The sequence below is a fragment of the Protopterus annectens genome, chromosome 14.part0 (genome assembly GCF_019279795.1).
Source record: "Protopterus annectens isolate FY-2018-M chromosome 14.part0, PAN1.0, whole genome shotgun sequence".
In the NCBI taxonomy this organism is placed as follows: Eukaryota; Metazoa; Chordata; order Ceratodontiformes; family Protopteridae; genus Protopterus; species Protopterus annectens.
Window position 1 is genome coordinate 1,001,816,106 of NC_056748.1, and position 24,923 is coordinate 1,001,841,028.

Here is a 24,923-nt window from a genome sequence, read left to right on the forward strand (position 1 = left end):
TGGTGAGTGGGACATTAGTGTGCCTGACTATAGAGTCACCTATGACTAAAGTGTTAGGTACATTGTCTCGCCTTAGGGGCTGTTGGTGGGTGTCACACTGGTGTTGTGAGCTATGTGACACTTTGGTTGTGATTGGTGTTTGTTTGCATTTCAGCTACGGAGGTCCTTGTTGCTTGAGCAGGTTACGGTTAAAGGCCTCCGCATGCACATACACACCTGATAAAAGCTGCCAAAGATTTACTATCTGTGCCACTTTCTGCCCAGACTCTGAGGTAATTACGGTGCCATCAGTCATATACCCTAAGGATTTTACAAAGGGTACCCAACTGTACTGTGTAAAATTAATACTAATGCAAATGGTAGGGTGGGACCAAAGCAGCAAGGCTTTCAGGAGCTGCCACAGTGTCACTAAAACAAACCCAAGTACTCTCAAGATGTTAAAAGTATTCTCTAAAGGACCAGCCACAATGCAAGGTATTAAAATATTTAATGACAAAAACAGAAAACACGAGGATACTGAATACAATAAACAACAGAGTTTCAATCACATAGATAAAAAACTAGTACAGTTGGATAGTTTGTCACAGATGCAGAAAACAATACTAAGCTATTCTCACCAAATGTCCCTGACTGACTAAAGAATTACTGTTCCCTGATTAGTTAATTTAGCAAGGCAAGCCGATGTGCACTGAGTGTCTTACCACAGCAAAAGCCAGATAATGTCTCTCATTGGTGTGGATGTGTGAGATATATATCCTGTCAGAAATCTTTCCTGTAGGGTTCCAAAGTGCTGTTTGTGAGATTTCCAAAGAAGCCAGATGCTGGTTACAGGATGATATTACCTCTGGCCACCTGACTCCGGTAGAATACATACAGAGCTTTGCTAAGATCTTTGGCGGGATTTGAAAGTTGCAGCAGAATTTCAAACTTTCCATCCTTCCAGGGTTCTCTGATAAACATACACGTTTGATCGGCTACAACAATACATCCTAATATACATGCATGCATTTTTTTCTGTCCAGCAGGTCCTACTGTTTATGCATTTTTAACAAAAGTAACTTTACAGGTATATTTTAACTCAAACATCTGTATAAATCAGTGTGATAAAAACATTCTTTACAAAGCTCCAGCTAGCTATGCTGGCATATGCACACATGTACTACGTAACTCTCCCCGGCACAGATGGTACTACCTCATAACATCACATCTCTCTCCACCTTTGAAAACTCGAGCTAGTTTTTCAAGTGACACTGAAAGAACATTGCTTGAGAGAACACATTAACCTATATCCTGTCATGAGAGACTATCTGCATTGGCATTGCTGACCCCACTATGGTGCTGCACTGTCATGTCATATGCCTGCAACCCTAGACTCCACCTTAGTAACTTGGCATTTTGCTGGCTAGCATGATGTAGCCATATTAAGGGATTGTGGTCTGTAACCACAGTGAATTTCCTTCCATACAGATAAAGCTGATGTTTCTGCAGTGCCCATGGTATGGCTTGACATTCTTTCTCTAAAGCTGTATAGCACTCCTCCCTGGGTTGCAGTTTATGGCTGAGATATACAACTGGGTGCACGTCTCCCTCTGATGAAGCCTGGATGGGTACAGCCCCCATCCCATAGTTTGAAGCATCCATCTGCACAACAACTTATTTGCTTTAATCTGGACTAACTAACACAGGGTGTCCTCCCAAAGCCCCTTTAAGCTTTTGGAATACTTGCTCACAAGCTGAGAGCCATACTGCCTTCTCTGGCCTGTTTTTCTCTTCTGGTCTGTGAGCGGGCAGCTATTGTACTATAATTGGGAACAAACTTTCTACAGACCTCTGCCAAACCCACCTGACACTTAGTGGACTTAATGGTCAATCCTCCCCTTTGCAGTCTACTTCCTCCCTATCATAGAAAGGCTTCATCATGTTAACATGGTACACTTTGTGCCATTGCCTCCCACTTAGCAGGTTTACCATGTAATTAACATCACTGACCTTCCTAACCACTTTGAAGTGACCCTCCCAAGCTGCCTGCAACTTATTTTGTCTGACAGGAATAAGCACTATAAACTGCTGTCCCACAGTGTACTCACGGGCTTGAGCATTCCTGCCATACCAGACCTTTTTCTGCAGTTGGGCTCCTGTCATGGGACAAGTCCATGAGCTCCCTAAACCTTGTTCTGAGGATTAGGACATATGCTACAACAGATTCCTTATGGGATTCACACTCACCCTCCCACTCATTGCAAATCAAATCTAAAGGCTTCCTCACTGTATGCTCATGCAACAACTCAAAGGTTGAAACACCTGTAGATTCCTGGGGTATCTCTTTATATACAAACAGCAGATGGGGCAAATATTTGTCCCACTCTCTCTTAAACTGGACTGCAAATGCCCATAGCATGGTCTTTAGTGTAGAGTTTAACCTCTCCACAAGACCATTAGTCTGTGGGTGGTAGGGGGTGGTCTTTAGGTGCTTCACCCCACAGCACTTACACAGACAAACTAACAGGTCTGACATGAAATTGGCACCTCTGTCATTCAGTATTTCTCTCAGAAAACTTACCCTGCTGAAAATCTCTAACAAAGCATTTGTCACCTTCTCTACCTCAGTGGAGGACAGAGCCACTGTCTCAAGGTATCTAGTAGCATAATCTACTACCACCATCATATACTTCTTCACTGTGGAACCTGGGGTACTCAGAGGCCCCACAATATCCATAGCTACCCTCTGAAATTGCTCTTTATTCACAGCCAAATGCATTAAAGGAGCCTTGACCTTGTTTCCTGCCTTGCCTTCCTTTTGGCAGTGCTCATAGGTCCTGCAGTACCTTGTTACATCCCTTGCAATCCCATGCCAATAAAGGTTCTGCGTAATATATCTCTTGGTACACTTTATGTCCATATGAGCTGCAAAAGGAATGTCATGGGTTATGGCTAGAAGTGCCAGATGGTAGGCTCTGGGCACTACCATCTGCTGTATTACCTCACCCTCCAGCCCTCCCTCAGGGGTCCACTCTCTATACAGTAACCCTTTGCTCCAGTATACAGTCTCCCCTTTTCCTTGAGAATCAGGTGCAGTTTACCTTTGTGAACCTTCCCAGCTCCCTTTCCACTGGTAGCCCAGTCTCTCTGACAACAGTGCCTCATTGTCAGCCTGGGTACTACCAATCACTTCTGCTCTTGCAGTCACCCTGTCCATGGGACCACCAGTACCTAACAACATCTGTGGCTCACTTTCAGGCTCACTACTACAGGGTAGCTCCCACCCTGAAATAGCCAACTCACTAACCCCAGCTTCAGATATGGGGCTTATCTGGGTCTTCTGAAGGCTACCTGATCCGCATGCTTGTTTCCAGTCCTTACTGTGTAACTGCATGCACACAAGGTACTGCATTATCAAAATCATTCCCTATCAAGACATCTGCAGGGATATCCTCAAATACACCTACTTACTTGCTTCCTTTTCCACCCTCCCAGTCAAGGTGAACCGTGGCCAAAGGTACATGGAATGGGGTCCTTCCTAAAGCTCTGACTGTTGTGAACTGCCCAAGTAAGTAGTGCTCCTCATTAATCACTGCAAGCTTCACAATGGTTATGCCAGAGGCTGTGTCTCTATTAGCAGTGACTTGTCTTCTATCTACTAAGATAGGATACAAACTCCTGTGATAATTTGCTACCCCTGCTGTCTCCAACTTAGCACTGGCATGCTTTTATTTCCACTTACTCGCACCTTCACCTTTTGTTCCCCACCTTGCCTCAGTGGAAATTTGTATGGTATATGGCCCCTCTGGTTACATTTAAAACATCTAACTCTTGGTCCTGGCAGTGTACCTGAAATAGTGGTTTCCCCTGTTGCTAGTGTACTCTGTTGGGGTGTTTTAGGCTGCTCACCATGGGTTCCCCTATAACCATGTGCAGCACTGGGTATCCCCTTCTTGTGAAGTGATGCCCTGTTTGTTAAGTAGGGCTCTTCTTTTCTCCCCAGCTCATCTACAGAGTTACACTCCACATCTGCCAACCTAATTCTCATATTCTCAGGCAAAGTGATAAGGACTTTTTCCCTCATGAAAAGGTCTGCCAGCCCTTAAAAAGAGGTGACCTGATACCCACTCACCACATATGAAAATATATGCTTAACTGAGCAATATAATCTGCCTTGCGTCTGTGCTCACAAAACTTTTTTTCTGTAAGCTTCAGGTGTTAACTTCAAATATTCCAGTAAGCATTGCTTAACTTTATCATAGTTTAAGCAGTAAGTATCAGGCAATTTAGAAACAGCAGTTACAGCTTTACCATCACGGAAGGGGGTCAGGAACCATACTCAGAGCCTTGGTCAACATTTTACTGTTTACATACCCTTTCAAATACATGAATAAAACTATCAAAATAATCATCCTCTGTAAACTGTGGAAGAAACTTACTGACCTTTATTGCTTCTTGGGTTCAATTATTCCCTTCCCCATTACCTCTATGACCCTGCCGAAGAGTCATCATCTCTCTCTCTCTCATGTTGGTGCTGTTTCTCATTTTCTTTGGCCTCCGAATGCCACAGTCTCTCGCCACCCTTCAAATGCCACAGTCTCTCTTGTGTTTCTAATACCTTCTGCTTCTACAGTCATTTGGCCTCCAGTTCAAGTCTCTTTAACTCCAGATGGATTTTTAAGTCCTCTGAGGAAAAGGTGAACTGACCTTTTTCTGAAGACTGCACATCCCCAACACCAGACTGGTTATCCTCTGGGTTGCTGGCCTGTGCTGTAGCTGTGACCAAGGCTGAAATAATTTCCTCTTTAATCAGGGTGGCATGCACCAGTCCTTTGGCTTTGCCTACCTTGGCCAGCTGGTTCTTGTCAGCTTGCTATAATCTTCTTCTGACATCCCTGCCTGCTTTCCCTGACTAAACTAACAACAATAAATAAAAATGTTGTGAAAATGAAACTCTGTATGCTTACCTTGTGGTTGCTGAGAGTACACACACCTTTAGTGACAACTGCTACTGGCTACTGAAGTTCAATTAATATCCCACCCAACTTCCACCAATATGTGAGGGGTCTCTACTCCAGGCCAGTAATCAAGGAGACTCAACCCTGACTCTGGTGAGGGATGGTCACTAAGGGCAAAGATGGATTCAAACAGTATTTTCAAATGCAGCTCCCTGCACCAAGCACAATTTCCCTTAAGACCACACAGGGAGCATGCTGCAGACCTGGGGCTGGACTCTCTTTTTCTCTGCAGGTCCACACAAAACTCCACCTTGACCTGATTTACTAGCTGTGCCCCTTTCAACCCGGGCTCTGAGGTAATCACGGTGCCACCAGTCAGCTACCCTAAGGCTCTTACAAAGGGTACCCAATTATACTGTGTAAAATTAATAATAACATAAATGGTAGGGTGTGACCAAAGCAGAAAGTCTTTTAGGAGTGGCCACAGTGTCACTAAAGCAAGCATAAGTACTTGCAAAATGCTAAAAGTATTCTCTAAAGGACTAGCCAAAATGAAAGGTATTAAAATATGTAATGATAAATAATAAAAGAGAAAACAGGAGATTACTGAATACAATAAACAACCAAGTTTCAGCCACAGAGATATAAAAATAATACAGCTGGATACTTTCTAATACTGATGCAGAAAACAACATAAACTGTTTTTACTAAATGTCCCTGACTGACTAAAGAATTATTGTTCCTGACTACTTACTAAAGCAAGGCAAGCTGATGTGTGCTGAGTGTCTTACCACAGGAAAAGCCAGATGATATCTCTCTCTTTGTCTTTTTGGATGTGTGTGATATATATTCTGTCGGAACTCTTGCCTATCAAGATCCAAAGTGCTGTTACAAGAGTTCCGAAGAAACAAGTTGCTGAATAGAGGATGATATAACCTCTATTCACCTGACTCTGGTACAATACACACATAGAGCTTTGCTAAGATCTGTGGCAGCATCTGAAAGCCATAACACAATTTCAAAATGTTCACCCTTCCAGGGTTCTCTGATAAGCATGCACGTTTAATCAGTTACAACAATAAAACCTAATTTAAATGCATACATTCTTTCTGTCCAGTAGGACCTACTCTTGATGTATTTTTAACACAAGTAACTTTACAAATATATTTTTTAACTCAAACATCTGTACAAATCAGTGTGATAGTCAAATAACATAAAATTATTTACAAAACTCCAGCTAGCTATGGTGACATATGTACATATGTACTGCCCTACTCTCCCTAGCACAGATGACACTACTTCATAACATCACAAACAGTAACATATAGTCATATAGAGAATTAAAAACTGACATGGAATAATTATGTTAAACAAACAATAATTACTACTAACAGGTAAACCTTCCACATCTGCACAGAATGACAATGAAGGTAGTGTACATGGTACATGTCCTCCATATGTCCTTAGCATACAGTAGTGTATGTTATTTTTTTATTGGTAATGTTTTCAAATCAGTTTTAAATTTGGAGGATATTAGCAGCAGAAAGGCTGTTGAAGATGATGATGATGATAAGATAGTTATATTTATGAGGCAGCCCGAGGAAAATAGCATGCACTCTCCCAGTTTAATGTCAGGATCTCACACCCCACAACAAATTAATAACTGTGCAGGATGTGGTAGAGCATCACACAGTTAAGGACATGCTGACACTACACTCACACTTGTAAAAGAGGAGAACCCATGCACCACTACACCAGTATCTCCAAACTGAGATGAATGCTTTCAGGTTAATGGAAGACATTATGCGGTAACAGTATCCACAGTTACACCTTTATAAAGGGAGGCCACTTGCAGGAATTTGTTACAGCTATCCCAGGAAATGCACAAAGCATTGGCTGCCTTGCAGCAAATGTGCCATGACATTGATAGGGCTGAAAGCACTGCCATAGAGAATCAGCTAGAAATGGTCAGAGTCCTCCACAGTATGCATGAGGATTTCCAGCACTTCATGGAAATGGCACACAGTAGAGATAGTGCCACAATCATACTGATGTGTGGCATGGTGGCTGCCTCCATTTGTACATTAATTAGGACTTACCTGACTCAAATATAAGTCAGTCTTGGAAGAGGAAGAGTCTGGGGTACTATCTGGACACATGGAGTAGATCACATGAGACTACAAGTGTTTCTCAAAAAAGTACTGTGTTTAGTTGAAGGGACCAAGCTCAAGAGATTTCATGCAGGCCATGTCAGAATTCATCTGTTCCTAACAGAATCTCTCATTCAAAGACTAGATCACATTCCTGCAGCACTGTCAGATGACTGTTTGCAGGACCATCTGCATCAAGTAAGTTATGACATTGGACCAACTCACCATCCAGCTCTCATGACAGAACCCATCCAAATCACCTGCCCTATTACCTGTCTGCCTTTAGGAGATGTGTATGACACATTCACATTCACCCTAGACTTACTGTGATTCAAGTGTGACATTTCTGTTACTTACAGTTTCACCTTCACAATCACACGTCAATGTTTAACTCAAAAAGGAATAAGTTATTAAAAAAGGGGGGAGTGCAGAGGACACTTTTAAACTGTAATATTTCACTGCTGTAATGGTACTTGCTCCTTAAAACCTCATGTAACTGTAACTGTGGAAACAAAACTGTATGTCATAACATAAGATTGCAGTCTTTAACATGAATGATGTATGCATTGTGATTTTTACAGCTGGCAGTTACTTACAACTTAAAAATAGTAGGACAGAAGTTTTCATGAAAACACAGCAAAGAGAACATTACAGATTAAAATGAGTATCCTGCCATGTAAACAAACACTGCTGCCACTTAACTCTCATCACTGCACAAATTATAATATTTTTTTCTCTCTGACATCACAAATTATTGTGTATGACAAAATAAAATAATCTGACTTGCAGTAGCTCAACAGACTACCTGCTTTAAACTATAAAAACATTACATACAATAAAAAAACACAGTACATTTTCATTCAAATACTGAATAACAGCTTTTCTGATTGTACTGCTTGAGTACATTCAGTAATTGCATACCTGGATAAAACATCTCACTAGAATTTTTTGTGCAAAACAGCTAAAAATGTGATTATTACTTACATGATGCATTACAGCATCACTGAACAGGAGTCCATGAGCACTTAGCCATGACTTTTACAAACAATTACATGAGTAGCTGTTCTGTAATAATAAAAAATATGGAAAGATGAGAAGGAATGTCAGATAGCTGACAGTAGATAGCAGACCATGCACCACACAACATAGCCCACAGATATCACTCCATGCATAAATTCTACTCTATGTTCCTTAAAATAAAGGAAACACTAACCTGAATGTCGTGGTCCATATATCTGGACTAGATACTGCCTCTTTACCTGTGCAGCTGTATGCGATGCACAAGCCTGCTGCATGAGGTCCCTTAGTACTGCTGCCAGCTGGTCACCATTAATCATAGTAGGACTGTAACTGAAAACTGCTGTAACAGCATGGGTCACTTCCCTACCAGACTGATGTGATTATGATGTAACATAAACATCCTGCATGCAGTAGCTGGCTCATACTGAAGGTCACCCCCAGATTAATCTGTCACATAAAATGACTCTTCAGGAGGCTGAAGACCCTATTGATGATAATATGGGTCTGGGATATGGATGTGTTGGAGGCGTATTCTGCAGCTCCACTTGGATTTCTCACTGGTGTCATGAGCCGTGGATAACCATCATCATCTGAAAGACAGAAAAAGAAGATTTTGAGAGAGAGAGAAAATGGAAGGAGGCAAAACAAAGGAAAAGTGGTTTAGTATTCAACAATATATTTTACCCTGAATAACTACTTAAATACAATACAAAAAAATAAAAAAATATTTACCCTCTTACCAACAAGATGACCACTGAGCACCCTACTGTGCAGGAAGAGGAAGTAGAGTGAGCTAGTGTGCCAAATATGGAAATTGTGTGCACTGCCAGGATGTCAAGTGCACAGAGTATTGCATCCCCATGCATCACAGACTACCTGACAAATGATGGAATGGAAGCACTTCCTATTGTAGTACCACTCACCCTGTGGACCAGAAGTGGCCCTTATTACAACATGGGTGCAATCTATTGCAGCAAGTAGCTTAGGGAAATGTACCACCCAATAAAAGGCATGCATAGCCTTGGCTTAGTCCTGCAGTGGCACCAGGAAATAGATGTACTGATCCATCAGTGCCAAGAGTGCATCAAGAAACTGCTGTAGTATCCTTGAGACAGAAGCCTGAGAGATCCCTATTGTGTCCCCAGTCTGCCTCTGAAATGTCCCTGTGACAAGTATAGTGAGGGCTACACATACCTTAGTAGCCACAGGAGTAGGAAGTGAACAGTCTACTCCAGTACCCCTACAGTGGTCACACATACATACTCACCAAAACACTTATAATATCCCTGTCCTCTGAACCTATCAAGTATCAATTGATTGCCAAAGTTATAGTGAGTTATTCTCTGCCTATATCTCTGCCTTCATGGACAGCAAGCACAGCTGAGCACAAGTGGTTTTGGCTTGACCAAGACAATTGATTTACACCTGGAAATAACAAGGCTTAGTTGTAAGTGACAGCATTTTCATGGATGCAAAGTATTTAGGATTGGTGAGACTTCTGCTTGTACCTGTGGATGGCACAGAAGAGCAGAAAAATTTCACTATGAAATGCAAATAGGCAAAAGAAGCCATCATTAGCATATACTGGTTTACATAATTCCTCATTTGCATCTCATTATGCATTCATTTGGTGATGCTTATTTATGGCCATTGCCCATAAGTGCCTCTATGAACTGCAGACAACATGGATAGTCTTACCACCCATAATGCCAAAGAATACCATATTACTCCCAATGTAAAGCCTGTATCCAACCAAGCAGTTAAAATGTCTGTATTCATATTAGAAATGTAAGTCATTCAGATGCAAAAAGAAAACATTCAGTGTTAAATACCTAGTATTTAATCTGCATAGACACCCACCACAGTTTTCTCTCTTCCCCTTCATGAGTTTTATATATTAAGCTTAATGCTTCTTGATCTGTTTTCCAAATCATCTGTTCTAAACCATCACTTGTACGTCTGTCAAAATGTGTGATGATAAAGCTTATTTAATGTCTGTAAGAATACACTAAGATGCAAATTCACAGAAAGAGGAACAGCACAAGTCACAGTCTGGGATCAAGATAACAGTGAATGGAGGAGAAGAGCTGTTTTAGCTGCAGTATAAATTAAATATCTTAGCATGAAATGTATAAATCAGGAACATAGGAACAGAGAGACACCAAATGAATGAGGGCTTAAAACTAGTGGTCAAGTTAGATACATAAATCTCCCAACAAGCTCAGTTATTGTGTGCTGTTTCAGTGGTAAAGGATAATCGTTGTGGAAGAATTAGAGCTGAATAAATTTAACTTGAAGGAAAGTCCATCATAATTTTCCATTTTTCCATTCATTAGCCTCATTAATTGTTGAATTTACTTCTTCTTGATCTGTTCCAGAACATCAGGTGTGCTTTGTAAATATGTGTTATGTTTTTGCTTTATCAAGTAAAGTGCTGAACGAATTGTTATTGCTGCACTCACTGTTTGGTTATTTATTTCAATTCCTAGCTGGGGCGACTTTTTTGTAGTGTCTATATGCTCTTCTTGTAACTGTAACTGTTGATGTGCCACATACCACTGTAAAAACATGTCTTTTGTAATTTGTGTGTATACTAATCATGTCTAATTAACTAAATGTATCTGTAATTGTTCTTTGTGGAGCTTTTCTCCCTGGGCCTCTGCTGAAAAAGGGCCTTTTCGGCTCAGTCAGACACTCCCGGTTAACAAATGTAAAATAAAATGAATAAAATAAAATAAATTGTGTTCTCACTAAGTGCTTTACTTTACTCCCATATTCCAGAGGCATTCTGTAGGTGACTAATTACATCTCCAATCTGTCTGTAGGTATGCATAGTTTTGTGTGTGTGTGTTCTGTGATACACTGACTTCTTATCCAGAATTAATTCTCTACCTTATGCTACTGAGTGCTATAATAATTTATGAATTCCTTACAATCCTGAATAGAATAAAGTGGATATTAGAAGAATAAGGAATGAATGAATGAATGTACAGTATCTCTTCCTCCTGATTCCTGTTATCCAATCCATTGACTGACAATCATATAATATGAGATCTTAGATTGATAGACTGTAACCAAGGTTTTATCTTTTTATATTATGTGGTGTTACAGTCTTTTGGAAATGTCTTGACCCATTAATGACATTGAATGGAAATTTGTTCTATTCATGTCTAAAACAGTTTGTGCATTTTCCTTACCTTGGCCTACTGGAGCTATTGCTGCCATCATATTCTGGAACTTCTTTTGTGGCTCAGATTAGCTGTTTGATGAAAAATTCTTTACATTTTGAATTTTACTACTAGTAGTAGAATCTTTTCCTTCAAAATGATTTTATAAAGTTTACATATATCTGTCACAAACCAGCTTATCTACATTCTAGATAAGGAGCCCACTGTTAGAGCTGCTGACATCTTGATGTCCACTTTGGAATTCTGATGTCATGAAATTCTTTTGAAAAAGATGATGTTACTGCATAAAACTTACATACTCTTCAGGACTGTGCAATAATACTTCATCGAGTGGCACGATGCCTGGGCAATTTTTTTGGGCTAGGCTTTTAAAAGCTCCAGGGCCATTAGCCTAGTACACACCTATGAACCTATGAACCTATGAACAATGCTTTACGTCTACAGGAAAAAAATCTTTGTAATGTGAATGTTCAGAAATTAGGGGTGTAGTCTATTGATTGCTTATAAAAGTTATGAGTTAACAGTTTAACAACTGTCCCAGCATAACTCTGGAAATCTAGAAAGTGCTGACCTGCAGCTTTTTCCTTACAGTTTAATTTAATTAATGCAATAGTTGTTACTTTTCCTTTGCAGACAAATATGGGTTTAATAATTCCATATAGTAATGCACCTGGCAAAGTACACTTAACATATTAACTGAATTTAGTAAAAAAGCTAAATACTGATGCCCAGTAGAGTATAGCTCTCCATAAAATAAGCAATGAAGAAGTAAGAATGAGTAATAGTAGCTTAAATATTTATTAGCAATTATACAATGACCCCCCCATTAATATTCCAAAATGTGTACGCTGATTGGCCAGTGTACCCATTGTAAATCCCACAATATACCAACGGAAAAAGGTCCAGTCGCCCAGTGCTAAAAACATTTTTTTAACAAAAAAAAAAAAAAAAGAAAAAAAACAGAGCAACAAAGACTTTCTTTTCTCCGTTGCTTCCGTTTCAAAGCACTGATATACTGGGTATGCATGGGACGCAAGTCCCATACACATGCTCAGTACATCAAAACAAGGAACCAGTGTGCAACAACCAGCAGAAGAACAGTAACGCACCGTTATACAAAGTCATTATTTAAGAAAAGTATTTTTTTTCTTAAATAATGTCATTGTATAATAGCAATAACTGACTCCATGGTTGTGGTATATTGACATTTACCCACGGTTGGCTTTATTTAATCAGTTGGGCTTCGACCTCATGATTAAACCACACCAACCTTGGGTAAATCTTCAATATACCACACCACGTCGTCTGTTATTGCCTAAATATACCATGACTTTTTCTAATTAAGTGCTGCCAAGCTTTTGAATTTGTTTTGTGTATAATGTATTTTTTGTATTACTTACCTGTGAATTGTATTATTAAGAATAATTTAGATATCCAAACATGAAATGTCACTTTCTTCCTCACAACACATGATGTTTTTAGACTAATAGCTTATAGCACTTAATGCTGAAATAGAAAAAAATATACTAGCCTGTTGAGAATTTCTAGGTCTTACAAATCATAAATAACACACACATTATATATATATATATATATATATATATATATATATATATATATATATATATATCTATATAGTATATGGTTGACATTTAATGGCACATATTAAATCTCTCTCTCTCTCTCTATATATATATATATATATATATATGTATATATATATATATATATATATATATATATATATATATATATATATATATATATATATATATATATATATATATATATATATATATATATATATATATATATATATATATATATATATATATATATTATATATAGGATATAGTTGACATTTAATGGCATATATTAAAGCTCTCTCTTTATATATATATATATATATATATATATATATATATATATATATATATATATATATATATATAACATATATGGTTGACATTTAATGGCACATATTAAAGTTCTAAAACCGTAATGTTTGCCAACTTAATGTAAATGCAGGACTAGCATGAGATTGAACAACAGACTGATAATTGTATGCTACATGGAATGTTGGTGAGTTGAAGAACATTGTTAATATTGCGTTATATTTCACTGTGCAAGAATTCTGACTTCAGAATGGAAGGTTTGCAAACTACAGATGTTGTTTCTGTCATCTTAACATATGCAGTATAATTCTATATAACTAAAAGTAAAACATGTAGTTGGAAATAACTCTGCCTTTTGTCTTGAACAGAGAACAAAATGTAGCTGAAAAGAAGCAGAGAAGAAACGTCTCGGGCCTTGGAACGGGGGTTCTCTCTGCTTGAGATTCACCCTTTTGGTCACTCCATCTCACAATGTCAAAGAAGGCTGCCAGCAGTCGTGCTAAGGGAGAAAAACCTGACACCTTAGCTGCCTTACAAGCTGCCAATGAAGAACTCAGAGCAAAACTTACAGATATACAAATAGAGCTTCAACAAGAAAAGAGTAAGGTGTGCGTCTTTCTTTTTGTCTTTTTACACTATTAATATACATCTATGATTCATTTCTGTACTTGCATAAACTCTATAAAAATTGTGTGCTATAAAATGAACTGCAGAAAATGATTTTATTCTTAACATTGCTCCAATGGAAAAAACAGAGAGGGATATGGGAACTCCATATAAAGATAAATTCAAACTGTATCCCTCCTATAGAAGACTGTGGCAGAAGAACTACAGTGATTATGATGTGCACTATAGTAAAATGGGTTTACTATTAAAATCCCGCCACTTTGAAAGGTAGAGTGCACATATTGCCGCATCCTTTCCTTGAAAGTCTGCATGGTGAATACCAACTTGCATAAACACAACAGTGAAACCCCCTACTGCTCTGGACCAAAGAACAAGCCTTAACATGGGTCCAGAAAGGGGCAAGTTCACAGTCAGTACTGTTGACATTTAACATTCTGACTGTTGCAGGATTCACACAGCTGGAACTGAACTTTGGAGTGGCGAGTTTTTCATGGTAAACCAATAAAACGTGTGTGAAATGATGAAATTGTGCTAGAAAAAGAAACTGATAATGTCAAACCTGTTTCAGTAAGGAATGAATCGTTAATGTTTCATCTTAAGTTAAGGTGTAGTCTTCCTGCATTCTTTCGCTTACTCTATATTCGGCTTTTCACTTGGGTCATCTTGGAGTTAGTATACAGTTTAGAGGTTGTGGGTGCAGTGCCCCTGACATAAATATCTTAATTATTATAATGATCCCACTGCTATATTTATATGTCTCTTGATTAACGGGATTATAATTATTGCTTTCCTTCTTTATTTTGAAAGGTTGAGCTTTAAAGCAGAAGCATTTTATTTTGTAGAAGAAATTGCTGTATTTTCATAGTCTGTTTTTTGTACTTTGTATTTTCAGTTATCTCTACCTGGGTTTTACTTAGTTTAGTATTAATATGTTGAAGATTAAGGTAAACAGGAAATAATTTGCATAGCAGTGTTTGTATGTTTTTTTACTGTTTCAGTTTTATTTGACAGAGGTATGTATTTTCAGTGGCTGTGGTTTCCAATTTCACTGATGATTAGTCAGGCACCCATGCAATAATGCATGCAATTAAATATTCTGCTACCATATCAGAAATTGTATAATGTGGCAATCAACTCTGAAGGGAAGACGAGAACTACAAACCATCAGGAAATTCTTGTTGAGAGTTGATGAAAATATTTAATGGGTGCACTGTGATATATAATCAGTTATGGACTAAAGTTGGGATTTTATAGCATGCTTTTCATCCTATATATGAAATATAAGTAATTCCTAACTTCAGTCATTTGTTGTTAATTACATTTATTTTGTTTGGAGGCCCTGGTAAATATTTATTGAGTAGAATATTGTTACCTTAAAGAGTTTTTTTTCTTAATATATTTCTTTTGTACATGTGGAAAGGTGAGCAAAGAAGTAGAACTTATTTTGTTGTTAAAAACATTACACTGACCATGACTAAATTTAAGATCCAACCACACAGTAGTATGCTAACAGAAGGTCCCGCCAGTGGTTTCAATGTATGTCCCTATACTATAAGTAAGACCTGGTACTGCACTGTGTCTATCTTACCAGCATCTCTTAACTGGTATATTTCAAAATATTTTATAATTTTATTTCATTCTTGTAGATTACATTGATTACAGTTTTAATGCACTTATACAGTTTGAGGCTAAGATATAATGTTGTGGTTGGATTTTAAGGTCCTCAGGAGTATCTTTTATTTATTTAGTTACACACACGATCATGTCTTATTTTACTTTTTTGACAGAGAGATACAAATTGCAAGAGCCCATTTAAATGAAAGCCCATAAAAATATTCAGAACATACAATATTAAATCATCTAAAGTCCACAATATAATTCTACAGGCATACATCAGAATATGCAAGGGAGAACAACAATATATGAACTAAGCAAAAACAAGTTCAGCTGTACATAACGTATATTATTACACCACCTATAGATATAATTTTCCCTGGAAATAGTTCAGGGACAGAAGTATCTGCAAGGCAAGCCTCATTTTTGAGACGGTAAGCAGGTGTTCACCAGAAAGAGAGCTTTATATGGTCTAGAAAAGAAGAATGATGTTTGGTGACTACTTTTTTGATTATTATGTTATAATTCGTTGCATCGTGTGAAAATCAGTATAAGTGGTGAAAGAGAGAAACATGAAAGAATAAAGTCTAAAACTGAGAATGAATTATAAAGGACTGAATCGTGGGGTAGTATTAGTTCTTTATTTTTATTATTTAGTAAGTAAACCTTGAGTATAAATCTTGGACAAGTATAACCCTTGGAAAAACATCATTTTTGCCAGTGAATTCCACAAAGTTCAAGCTTTGCTATTTTTACTTTGTGATCTTGTAAGTAGAAGAAGTTTGTTTCACTGCAGCAGATGTGGATGTGGCAGCTACTGCAAACAGATCCTGGAATGAAAATAGCGGTTTGTGGTCAAAAGAACCAAAACACGGTAACAGGCACCACCAAGAGGCTGACAAAATACCAGTACAGGCAATGACTCGGAAGGAACAGCTGTTTATTCAGTTACATGAATGCAACACTCCCCATGCAGCGTTTTTGTCAAACAAGACTTCTTCAGATGTACAAATGAATCACAAGCTGTTATTCTCCTTATATACCCCCATAATCCCTGTTGTGGGAATGATGTATTTATGAATGGCAGCTGCCTAAATGCCTGCGTTTTCAGCTGTTAGTTTGCTGAGCTGTATGCTTTTTTTTTTTTTTTTCTGCTTTTGCTTTTGCTTGCTTGCTTGCTTTCTCTCTCTCTCTCTCTCTCTCTCTCACACACCAGTGAATGGATTGAGCATCAATCCATTCACTGGTGAGAGGGAGAGCGAGAGAGAAAGCAAGCACGCAAGCAAAAGCAGAAAAAAACAACATACAGCTCAGGAAACTAACAGCTGAAAACGTAGGCATTTAGGCAGCTTCCATTCCTAAATACATCATTCCCACAACATGGATTATGGGGGTATATAAGGAGAATAACAGCTTGTGATTCATTTATACATCTGAAGAAGTCTTGTTTGACAAAAACGCTGCATGGGGAGTGTTGCGTTCATGTAACTGAATAAACGGCTGTTCCTTCCGAGTCATTGCCTGTACTGGTATTTTGTCAGCCTCTTGGTGGTGCCTGTTACTGTGTTTTGGTGGTTACTAGTATCCTCAGGCACCCTGTCTCATTTTTTTTCTTGGTGGTCAAAAGAAACAACTGATAACATAGACTCTTTGTTAATAATAAAAACAGAATAGAACTAAAAAACAAGGCGTAGACATTATATAAAAAGTACACATCACTTTTTCTCTTTATTCATGTATGATACTTAATAATCAGATTGCTAAAATGTGAATTAGATATAGCTTTTGCAGTCTAAATTTGTATTGTAAATCCAGTAAAATGCATTTCCTTAGGACTAAATAACATTACATTTTAAATACTGACCCAGGATATCGCATCCATTAGATACGTCGAAACAAGTACATGTAACTGGAATAAGAAAAGGCAGTGGCACATAATCATCCAAAATCTAATTAACCAATTAAGTATTTAACATTTTATTTATTTATTTATTTATTTATTTACATTTGTTGACCGGGAGTGTCCGACTGGACGTAGGTCCCATTTTCAGCGGAGGCCTGGGGAGAAAAGCTCCACAGTTAAAGTAAACAGATAGTAGTTACATTGGATTACATAGTGATTAACAATTTAACATAGCAATTACTTACAACATATTTACAGATGAAGAACATAGTACATCAGTGGACAACTAGAATCTTTATCTGTGAAGTACATAACAGACATTAACAAACGTTACAATTTAAGATATTATTATTATTATTTAAGATATTTTCTTTTTCTTCCCCTCCATTGACCAGAAAGCTACATTTCTTGCTATGATCTGCATTGTTGCTACAGCTCTACTAGTAGATGACACCTTGCTTTTTGCTCTGCTCTGTGTACTGCTTTTCTAGTTCCCTCATCTCCCTCATGTTCCTGTCAACATTAGTGCTGCCAGTACATTGCCTTCTATTCCTTAGTCCACCCTTCGTACTCTGTGATCCTCAGTACCTGTACACCTTTCCTCCTGGCACCTGTACTGCATGCATGCATGCATCCATCTCCCTAGCAGTGTAGGTGTTCATAATAGTCATAATCTTTAGTGTTCCAGTCTCTACACTGTGAGCATAGCAACAACTAAATTAACCTGACATTTTCTTCTGTAGGATTCCTTGAAACCCCCCACCCATGCACATGTAGGTTAAGAATCACCCCAACACATGAAAGTTGGTCAAGAATAAATTAAAAAGAGGTTACCTAGTGCATATGTAATTCCCTCACCCAAACGTTAGTGCTGTCACCAGCCCCTACCTACTTGAAAAAATATTACAGGTGGACTCACTTTGGTATTGCCAATGGCAAAATGCAAAACATTCACCCTCATTGTGCGCAACATTAGTAGCTCATTTTCTATTATAAATAACAAATGATTAAGCAAAATGACTTAGCCCTGAACTTGAAATGACTAATATCTTCAACTGCAACACAGTGTTGCATTAAGTAGAAGTTTTGTTACTTCTACAGAGGGTAAAGCTCAGTATCTGATCCTGGCCACATGTTTGCAACTGTTGGTACAAGTACAGCTTACTACTTTGAATTAACTTACTTTCATTTATCTATTTATCATTTTTGACTGGATATTTGGGCTGCATCACATGACCTTATCAGTCATGAACTGTGTGATGCCCGTGCACTGGCCCAGTAATCAAGGAGCCTCAATCCTCACCACTAGCACCAGTGAGGGATGTGCACATTGGGAAGGATAACAAGTACACACACAGTAAAGTACAATTTCCCTTAAGAGCACACAGGGATCACAGTCAGTCTGGGGCTGGTTTCTTGCTTTCTCTCCAGATCCCCAATAAGACTTCCCACTGGCACAGCAATAAGGTTCAGATCTCAGCCGAGTAGTAAAGCCAAAACCTCCAGTACCCTCTCTGTCTAACCAGTGCTTTGTGTCCCTGCCCAAGTAGCTGACACACACACAGTTTGAGATTTGGTTTATATACAAACACACAGACACTCCAGGGGAAGGCTGGCACAGGTTTTCCATCTATGTCCCCTCCTGTCAGGCTATAAGGTAGTTATCACTGCCACCAACTACTCTTATCAGCTACTAATAAGGCCCTTACTAAAGGGTGACCAATTTCACTGTGTAATATTACTGTTATCCAAATAGTAAGTGTGACGGAGAAGCAAGACTATTGGAGTGGCTTGGACAGTATCACCAAATACATGCAATGTACTCTAAGAGCTTAAATTACCTTTACACAAAACAGCCACAGTTGAAAGGTTTAAAAATATTCAATAATAAATGATAAAAACACAAGACAAATCTCATCAATTCAACACAGTGCTAATCAAAAGTTCAGAAATCACATGAAATTGCTTCAAAATAATACTGTAGAATAGTCTGACATAAATATAGAAAACAGCTAGACTGATCTCTGACATAAATATAGAAAACAGCTAGACTAATCTGGCTATTTCTATCTATCTCTAAGAGAAATCACTGTTCTAAATAAATATCTTACAGAGCAAGCTGTTGAGTGGATGTTCTTCAGACAAAATCCAACATGTTTTCTCTTTCTCTCTGGGAAAGTCTTAAATTAATAACACAGTACTGCTGAGTCTTTTCAGATTACATCATTCTTAACAGCTCTGATTTAGTTTCCCAGGATCACAGAAACTGAACATTTACATTTCTTAGTAAGCTGCACCTGGAGAACCTGGAGAGGTGGAGATATGCTCTAGAGAGAAGAGGAATGAAGGTCAGCAGGACTAAGACAGAATATATGTCTGTGAATGAGAGGGAGGATAGATTAATGGTGAGGATGCAGGGAGTAGAATACTGGTGAGTGTGGAAGAGAGGTGAAGAAGAGAGTACAGGCAGGATGGAGTGGGTGGAGAAGAGAGCCAGGAGTGATTTGTGACAGACGAGTACCAGTAAGAGTGAAAGGGAAGGTCTACAAGAGGATAGTGAGACCAGCTATGTTATATGGTTTGGAGACAGTGGCATTGACAAAAAAGGCAGGAGTTAGAGCTGGATGTGGCAGAGTTAAAGATGTTAAGATTTGCACTGGGTGCAACGAGGGTGGACAGGATTAGGAATAAGTATATTAGAGGGTCAGCCCGGGTTGGAAGGTTTGGAGACAAAGCCAGAGAGGCAAGATTACATTGGTTTGGACATGTGCTGAGGAGGGATGCAGAGTATATTGGGAAAAAGATGCTAAGGATGAAGCTGCCAGGTAAAAGGAAAAGAGGAAGGCCTAAGATAAGGTTCATGGATGTGGTGAGAGAGGACATGCAGGTGGTTGGTGTGACAGAGCAAGATGCAGAGGACAGGAAGAAATGGAAACAGGTGATCCGCTGTGGCGACCCCTAATGGGAGCAGCTGAAAGAAGAAGAAGTAAGCTGCACCTGGCCAGGTAGCCACAGCAATAAAAGACATTATACATGTAAAACCTTATTAATTATCTGTTAAATCAAGACAATAGAAAGAGTTTCCTGGCACAGACATCATGTCTCAGAGCTTGAGATCAAACAGTTATACAATGCTTGACTTATCAGCTTTCTTCCAGCAGAGTGCACTGTGGTTACATTTTTGAAGCTCAGTACAACATATAGTTTAATCATAACATATAGTTCTCTTTACATTTGTAAACCAAGCCTGTGGATTATATTAATATTTACAAATGACATAGAATTATTTATAAAATTCTATCTAGCTACGCTGGCAGCCTTCACAACTTGGATCACACAGAAAAAAGAGTAAATACAAATATATATGAGCAATTTATTGCTGTTATTGGGTACCTGTCAGTAGACTGAACATGATTTACCAACAGACTGAAGTGCGAAGGGTCAATATTGGAAGTGCGTGAGTAGTAAATGCCAAAAACATTGGGTTATACTGAATGTTTTAGCACTCAGGATTTATGTGTATGTAGTGGAGTATGCAGGTTATGGGTAGGGAAGGGGTTAGGAGGTTGGTAGATGTTGTGCTCTGCTTTGCTACTAGTATGTCCGATGTGTGTGTGTGGGTCAGTGCATGTGTAGGTGCGTCTTTAGTGGTTAGGTAGATGGTGTTTGTAAAGGAGTGTGTATGTGGTTGGAATTAGGGTAAGGTGGCACAAGGAAGAAATGTTCATTCTTGTTGCATTTTTAATTTGATTACTGAATAATCTGCTGATCAATAAGCATTTTAGTCTGTGTTGGTCTTATTTTATCTTTCTTCAGCCTTTGACATCAGGAATGATGGCATCAACTGAATAGTTATTACACTGCCTTGGTCTCTCCTTTATGGTCCTCAAGTGGTTTATTCCCTGTTTCAGTTGCTGTACCCTGAAGGGTGAGGCTTAACACCTGCAAAACCGAGGCCATGTCAGTTGATGCTACAGTGATAAATTCATCTGTTTCCCCACCCCCATCATGCATATTATATTTTAGCAATAGTACTGTGCATAGGCACAACTCTGGATAACAGGGAGCAGGTGCCATCTGTTTTTAAATATTCATGTTTACATCTGCAAAATATATCCAGGATGAAACACCTCATTCCTCAACATGATCTCTCTCAATAGGTGTTCATGAGTTTCTCTCATCCTGCCTGGACTGTTGTAATGCCTTCCGTGGAGCCTCTTGATGCTGTCTGCTTGAAGCTGGTACAAAATTCTGTTGCCAGACTACTTACTTTTACATCTTGCTGCCAATGTATTGCAGCAGTTCTGAGGAGCTTACATTGGCTTCTGGTGTTTAAAATCTTCATTTTTATTTATTTTTTCATACACAGCTTGAGTGCCATTTCCCTAAAGGAGCTCATAAAGCCATAATGTTATCTTCAAGAGCTGCAGTCTGCCTTCTTGGGACTTCTAGTAGTTCCATAGGGTGCATTGCAGTTATGGAACCTGCTATCAAGATGGCTGACAAAGTGCATTATGTTGGCCAAATCTCAGAAGACATTCCTATTTGGACTAGCTTTTCATGAAATAATATCAATCATGTTTTCTTTTAGTGGCCTTTACTCAAGTATCACTTTCTAAGCTATTTGTACTCACTATTTTTTTTCTTTACAAAAGTTTTGGCACAAATTGTGGTTTGACTGATATTTGATATTATTACTATTATTATTATTTCAACCTATTTTAAGTAGTTTTATCTGTTTTTTTATGCACTTACGTATGTACTGATTAATATTTCATTTTGTTATTTTTAAGCTAACTAATTTATGTAACTGTTAATGCCCTATTAGTTGTAACTATGCAACTGTTAGAGCCCTGGCAAAAAGCATGCACATAAAACTAAAGTTATTTGCCACCTACTGGATCAACAGGATATTATTGCTGGAATGCAATAAATTAATTGAACATTGAGAAGGATTTATCTAGATGCTACTATAGCACAGGAAGAATAAGAATATTCCCTTCATATGTACAGAAATTAATCTCTAAAGCACCTAGTAATCAGTGGATACAGTCCTAAGTGCGATGGCCCATTTAGTGCTAGTAGTTGATAGGATTCCAACCAATGTTGATTTTACAAATGCTTTATTTTTGCCTTAGATCTTACTATAGCCATACAGACAACTAGCAATTGAATTGGATGATTTATAGTTCAGCGCATGCGGACTACCACCCCTAGTAATTAAGTTGATGAGAAAGGTGATTCACTCCATTATCACCCCAGAACATGACAGTGCTAGGAGACAAAGTTGCACCCTGTAAAATCATTATTAACAGCTGCTACCATAAACCTTCCCTAGCACACAAAGGACCTTATCAGCCCCTTCTGTAAAAACTCCCTTACATATTGGCATACAGTTAGGAACAGGCAGGTCAACCAGATCATTTGGACCTATAAGACTAAATGCCTTTTAGACATTAAAAATGATGCTCAAAATTTATTTTTTTCTAGATGTGGGTTTTGTATCCACACCAAGGTGGAGATGTGGGAAATGGTTTGCCTCTCTAGTTCTCCCTGACCACCCACCCTTCCCAAGCTAGGTGGACTTCTTTGCACTAACTCCAGTTCTGTTTAAAATGACATTGGCTCAGCACATTGTAGCTTTGTATGTCTACCCACTGTTTCTGTATTGCAGGTTCATCCTACTTCCAACTTACTTTTCCACACTCGTAGTGTAATTGGCTGGTGTTTTTAAAGGTCTTATTTTAATATCTAATACAAAGTATCTCATTCTCTGTGTTATTTGGCCTGTCTTTATGAAGTGATGTTTGCATTTTTTTTTACATTGTTACTCTTATACCACAATGAATTTGGTGTACACTCTGCAGCTGTGTATAGAAGCCACTGTCAATGATTGTGTCCATCTTGACAAAAGTCTCAGACTATCAGCCTGTGATACCAGTCCTTAAAAGGAAGTAAGTTATTTGCCCGTTTTCATTACATGTCCTAATTCCTATATGCTTCCTGAATATGTAGCATTTTCTAGATATTAAACAGTGCCACAGCTCAGCCCAAAAAGTGCTTGTGAAGGGTATTATTTCATATAAAAAAAACAAGTAATATCCATGGTATCCCCAAAGTCTCAAACAACCCATTAAACAACAACATAGTGGGTCCAAAAACGTCTCTGTGTGTAAGATTTTCAGTCCATATATCTCTAGTTAATCACTGTATATTAATCAGATCAGAAAATAGTAGTAGAAGTAACAAACTTCAACTTGTCTTAAGTAAAAAAAAAATAATAAAAAATATATCATTTGAAATATTGTACAGAATTACTAAGTATTCTAAAATAATCCAAGCAAGGCAGGCAGTCTGTTTTCAGTCGAAAATCCTTTATTAAGTTCACAGATAAGTGATCCAAGTAAAACAAAAATAGAGTAATAGCTTCCTCACAAGCTTTCTAAATATATATATATATATATATATATATATATATATATATATATATATATATATACTTTTATCAGGTAAGGGAGTGGTTTACTGTTTACTGTGCTGTAAAACAAAGTGTTATTGGTACACATGTTGAATTTTTAAGTAGTTTCCTGACATCCATTTCACATTTCACTTCAAAAGCAGCTAATGTTTGATGTAGTGGTGGTGGACAATAGCTGCTAGGCCTTTTTATAGTTTCATCAATAGGCTTATTTCCACTATTCAAAATGATGTGTAATAACAATACTAACTGATTATACAATAATAGTTTTCTAGATAGTTTTTAGGGTTCTTGTACACAGACCTGAAGAAGTCTAGAAGGACGAAAGTGATCTTTGTTAACAATAGGTTAAGAAAATAGAATATGATTTTTACAATTGAGTTTTTACATGCAAAGTGTATATGTATATATTTATATATATTTTTTGATTGCCAAATGGACTAAGGTTGATATATTTCCAACCATGTAGTATATTATCTTGGATAAAATCACAGACTTAATAATCTATTTAATAATCTGGTTAAATAAGAGGTACCACATCATTATAAATTTTATTTAACGTACATAAGGTTATATTATTATGATAGCTACTAAGTAGGGCAGGACCAGCTCGAATGTCACACGTATGGAGGAAGGGATGTGAATTTAAAGTGTGTGCCAATAACACTTTGTTTTACAGCACAATAAACCACTCCCATGCCTGATAAAAAAGTATATATATATATATATTTAGAAAGCTTGTGAAGAAACTATTACTCTATTTTTGTTTTACTTGGATTGCTTGTCTGTGCACTTAATGAAGGATTTTTGACTGGAAACAGACTGCTTGCCTGGCTTGGATTACTTTGGAATACTTAGTAATTCTGTACAATATTTCAAATTATATATTTTTATTATTTTTTTTTACTTAAGATGAGTTTAAGTTCGCTACTTCTACTACTATTGTCTGATCTGATTAATATACAATGATTAACTAGAGATATATGGACTGAAAATCTTCCACACAGAGAAGTTTCTTACACTGTTTTGTATTATTTTATATCCACACTGTATTGCATGTTGCATTGTCTGCAGCATACCTTAAAATCCATCACGTGTGTGCTTGTATATA

The 24,923-nt window shown here is 37.8% G+C and overlaps 1 protein-coding gene across 1 annotated transcript in view; it reads left to right on the forward strand.

The window, feature by feature from the left end:
• JAKMIP3 (Janus kinase and microtubule interacting protein 3) overlaps positions 1-24,923 on the forward strand; it is a 1,929,353-nt gene that overhangs the window by 489,034 nt on the left and 1,415,396 nt on the right. The window contains exon 3 of the mRNA XM_044056811.1: positions 13,559-13,796. Coding sequence (XP_043912746.1) covers positions 13,662-13,796 — 135 coding nt within the window. The 5' untranslated portion in view covers positions 13,559-13,661. The remainder of the gene's footprint in view (positions 1-13,558; positions 13,797-24,923) is intronic.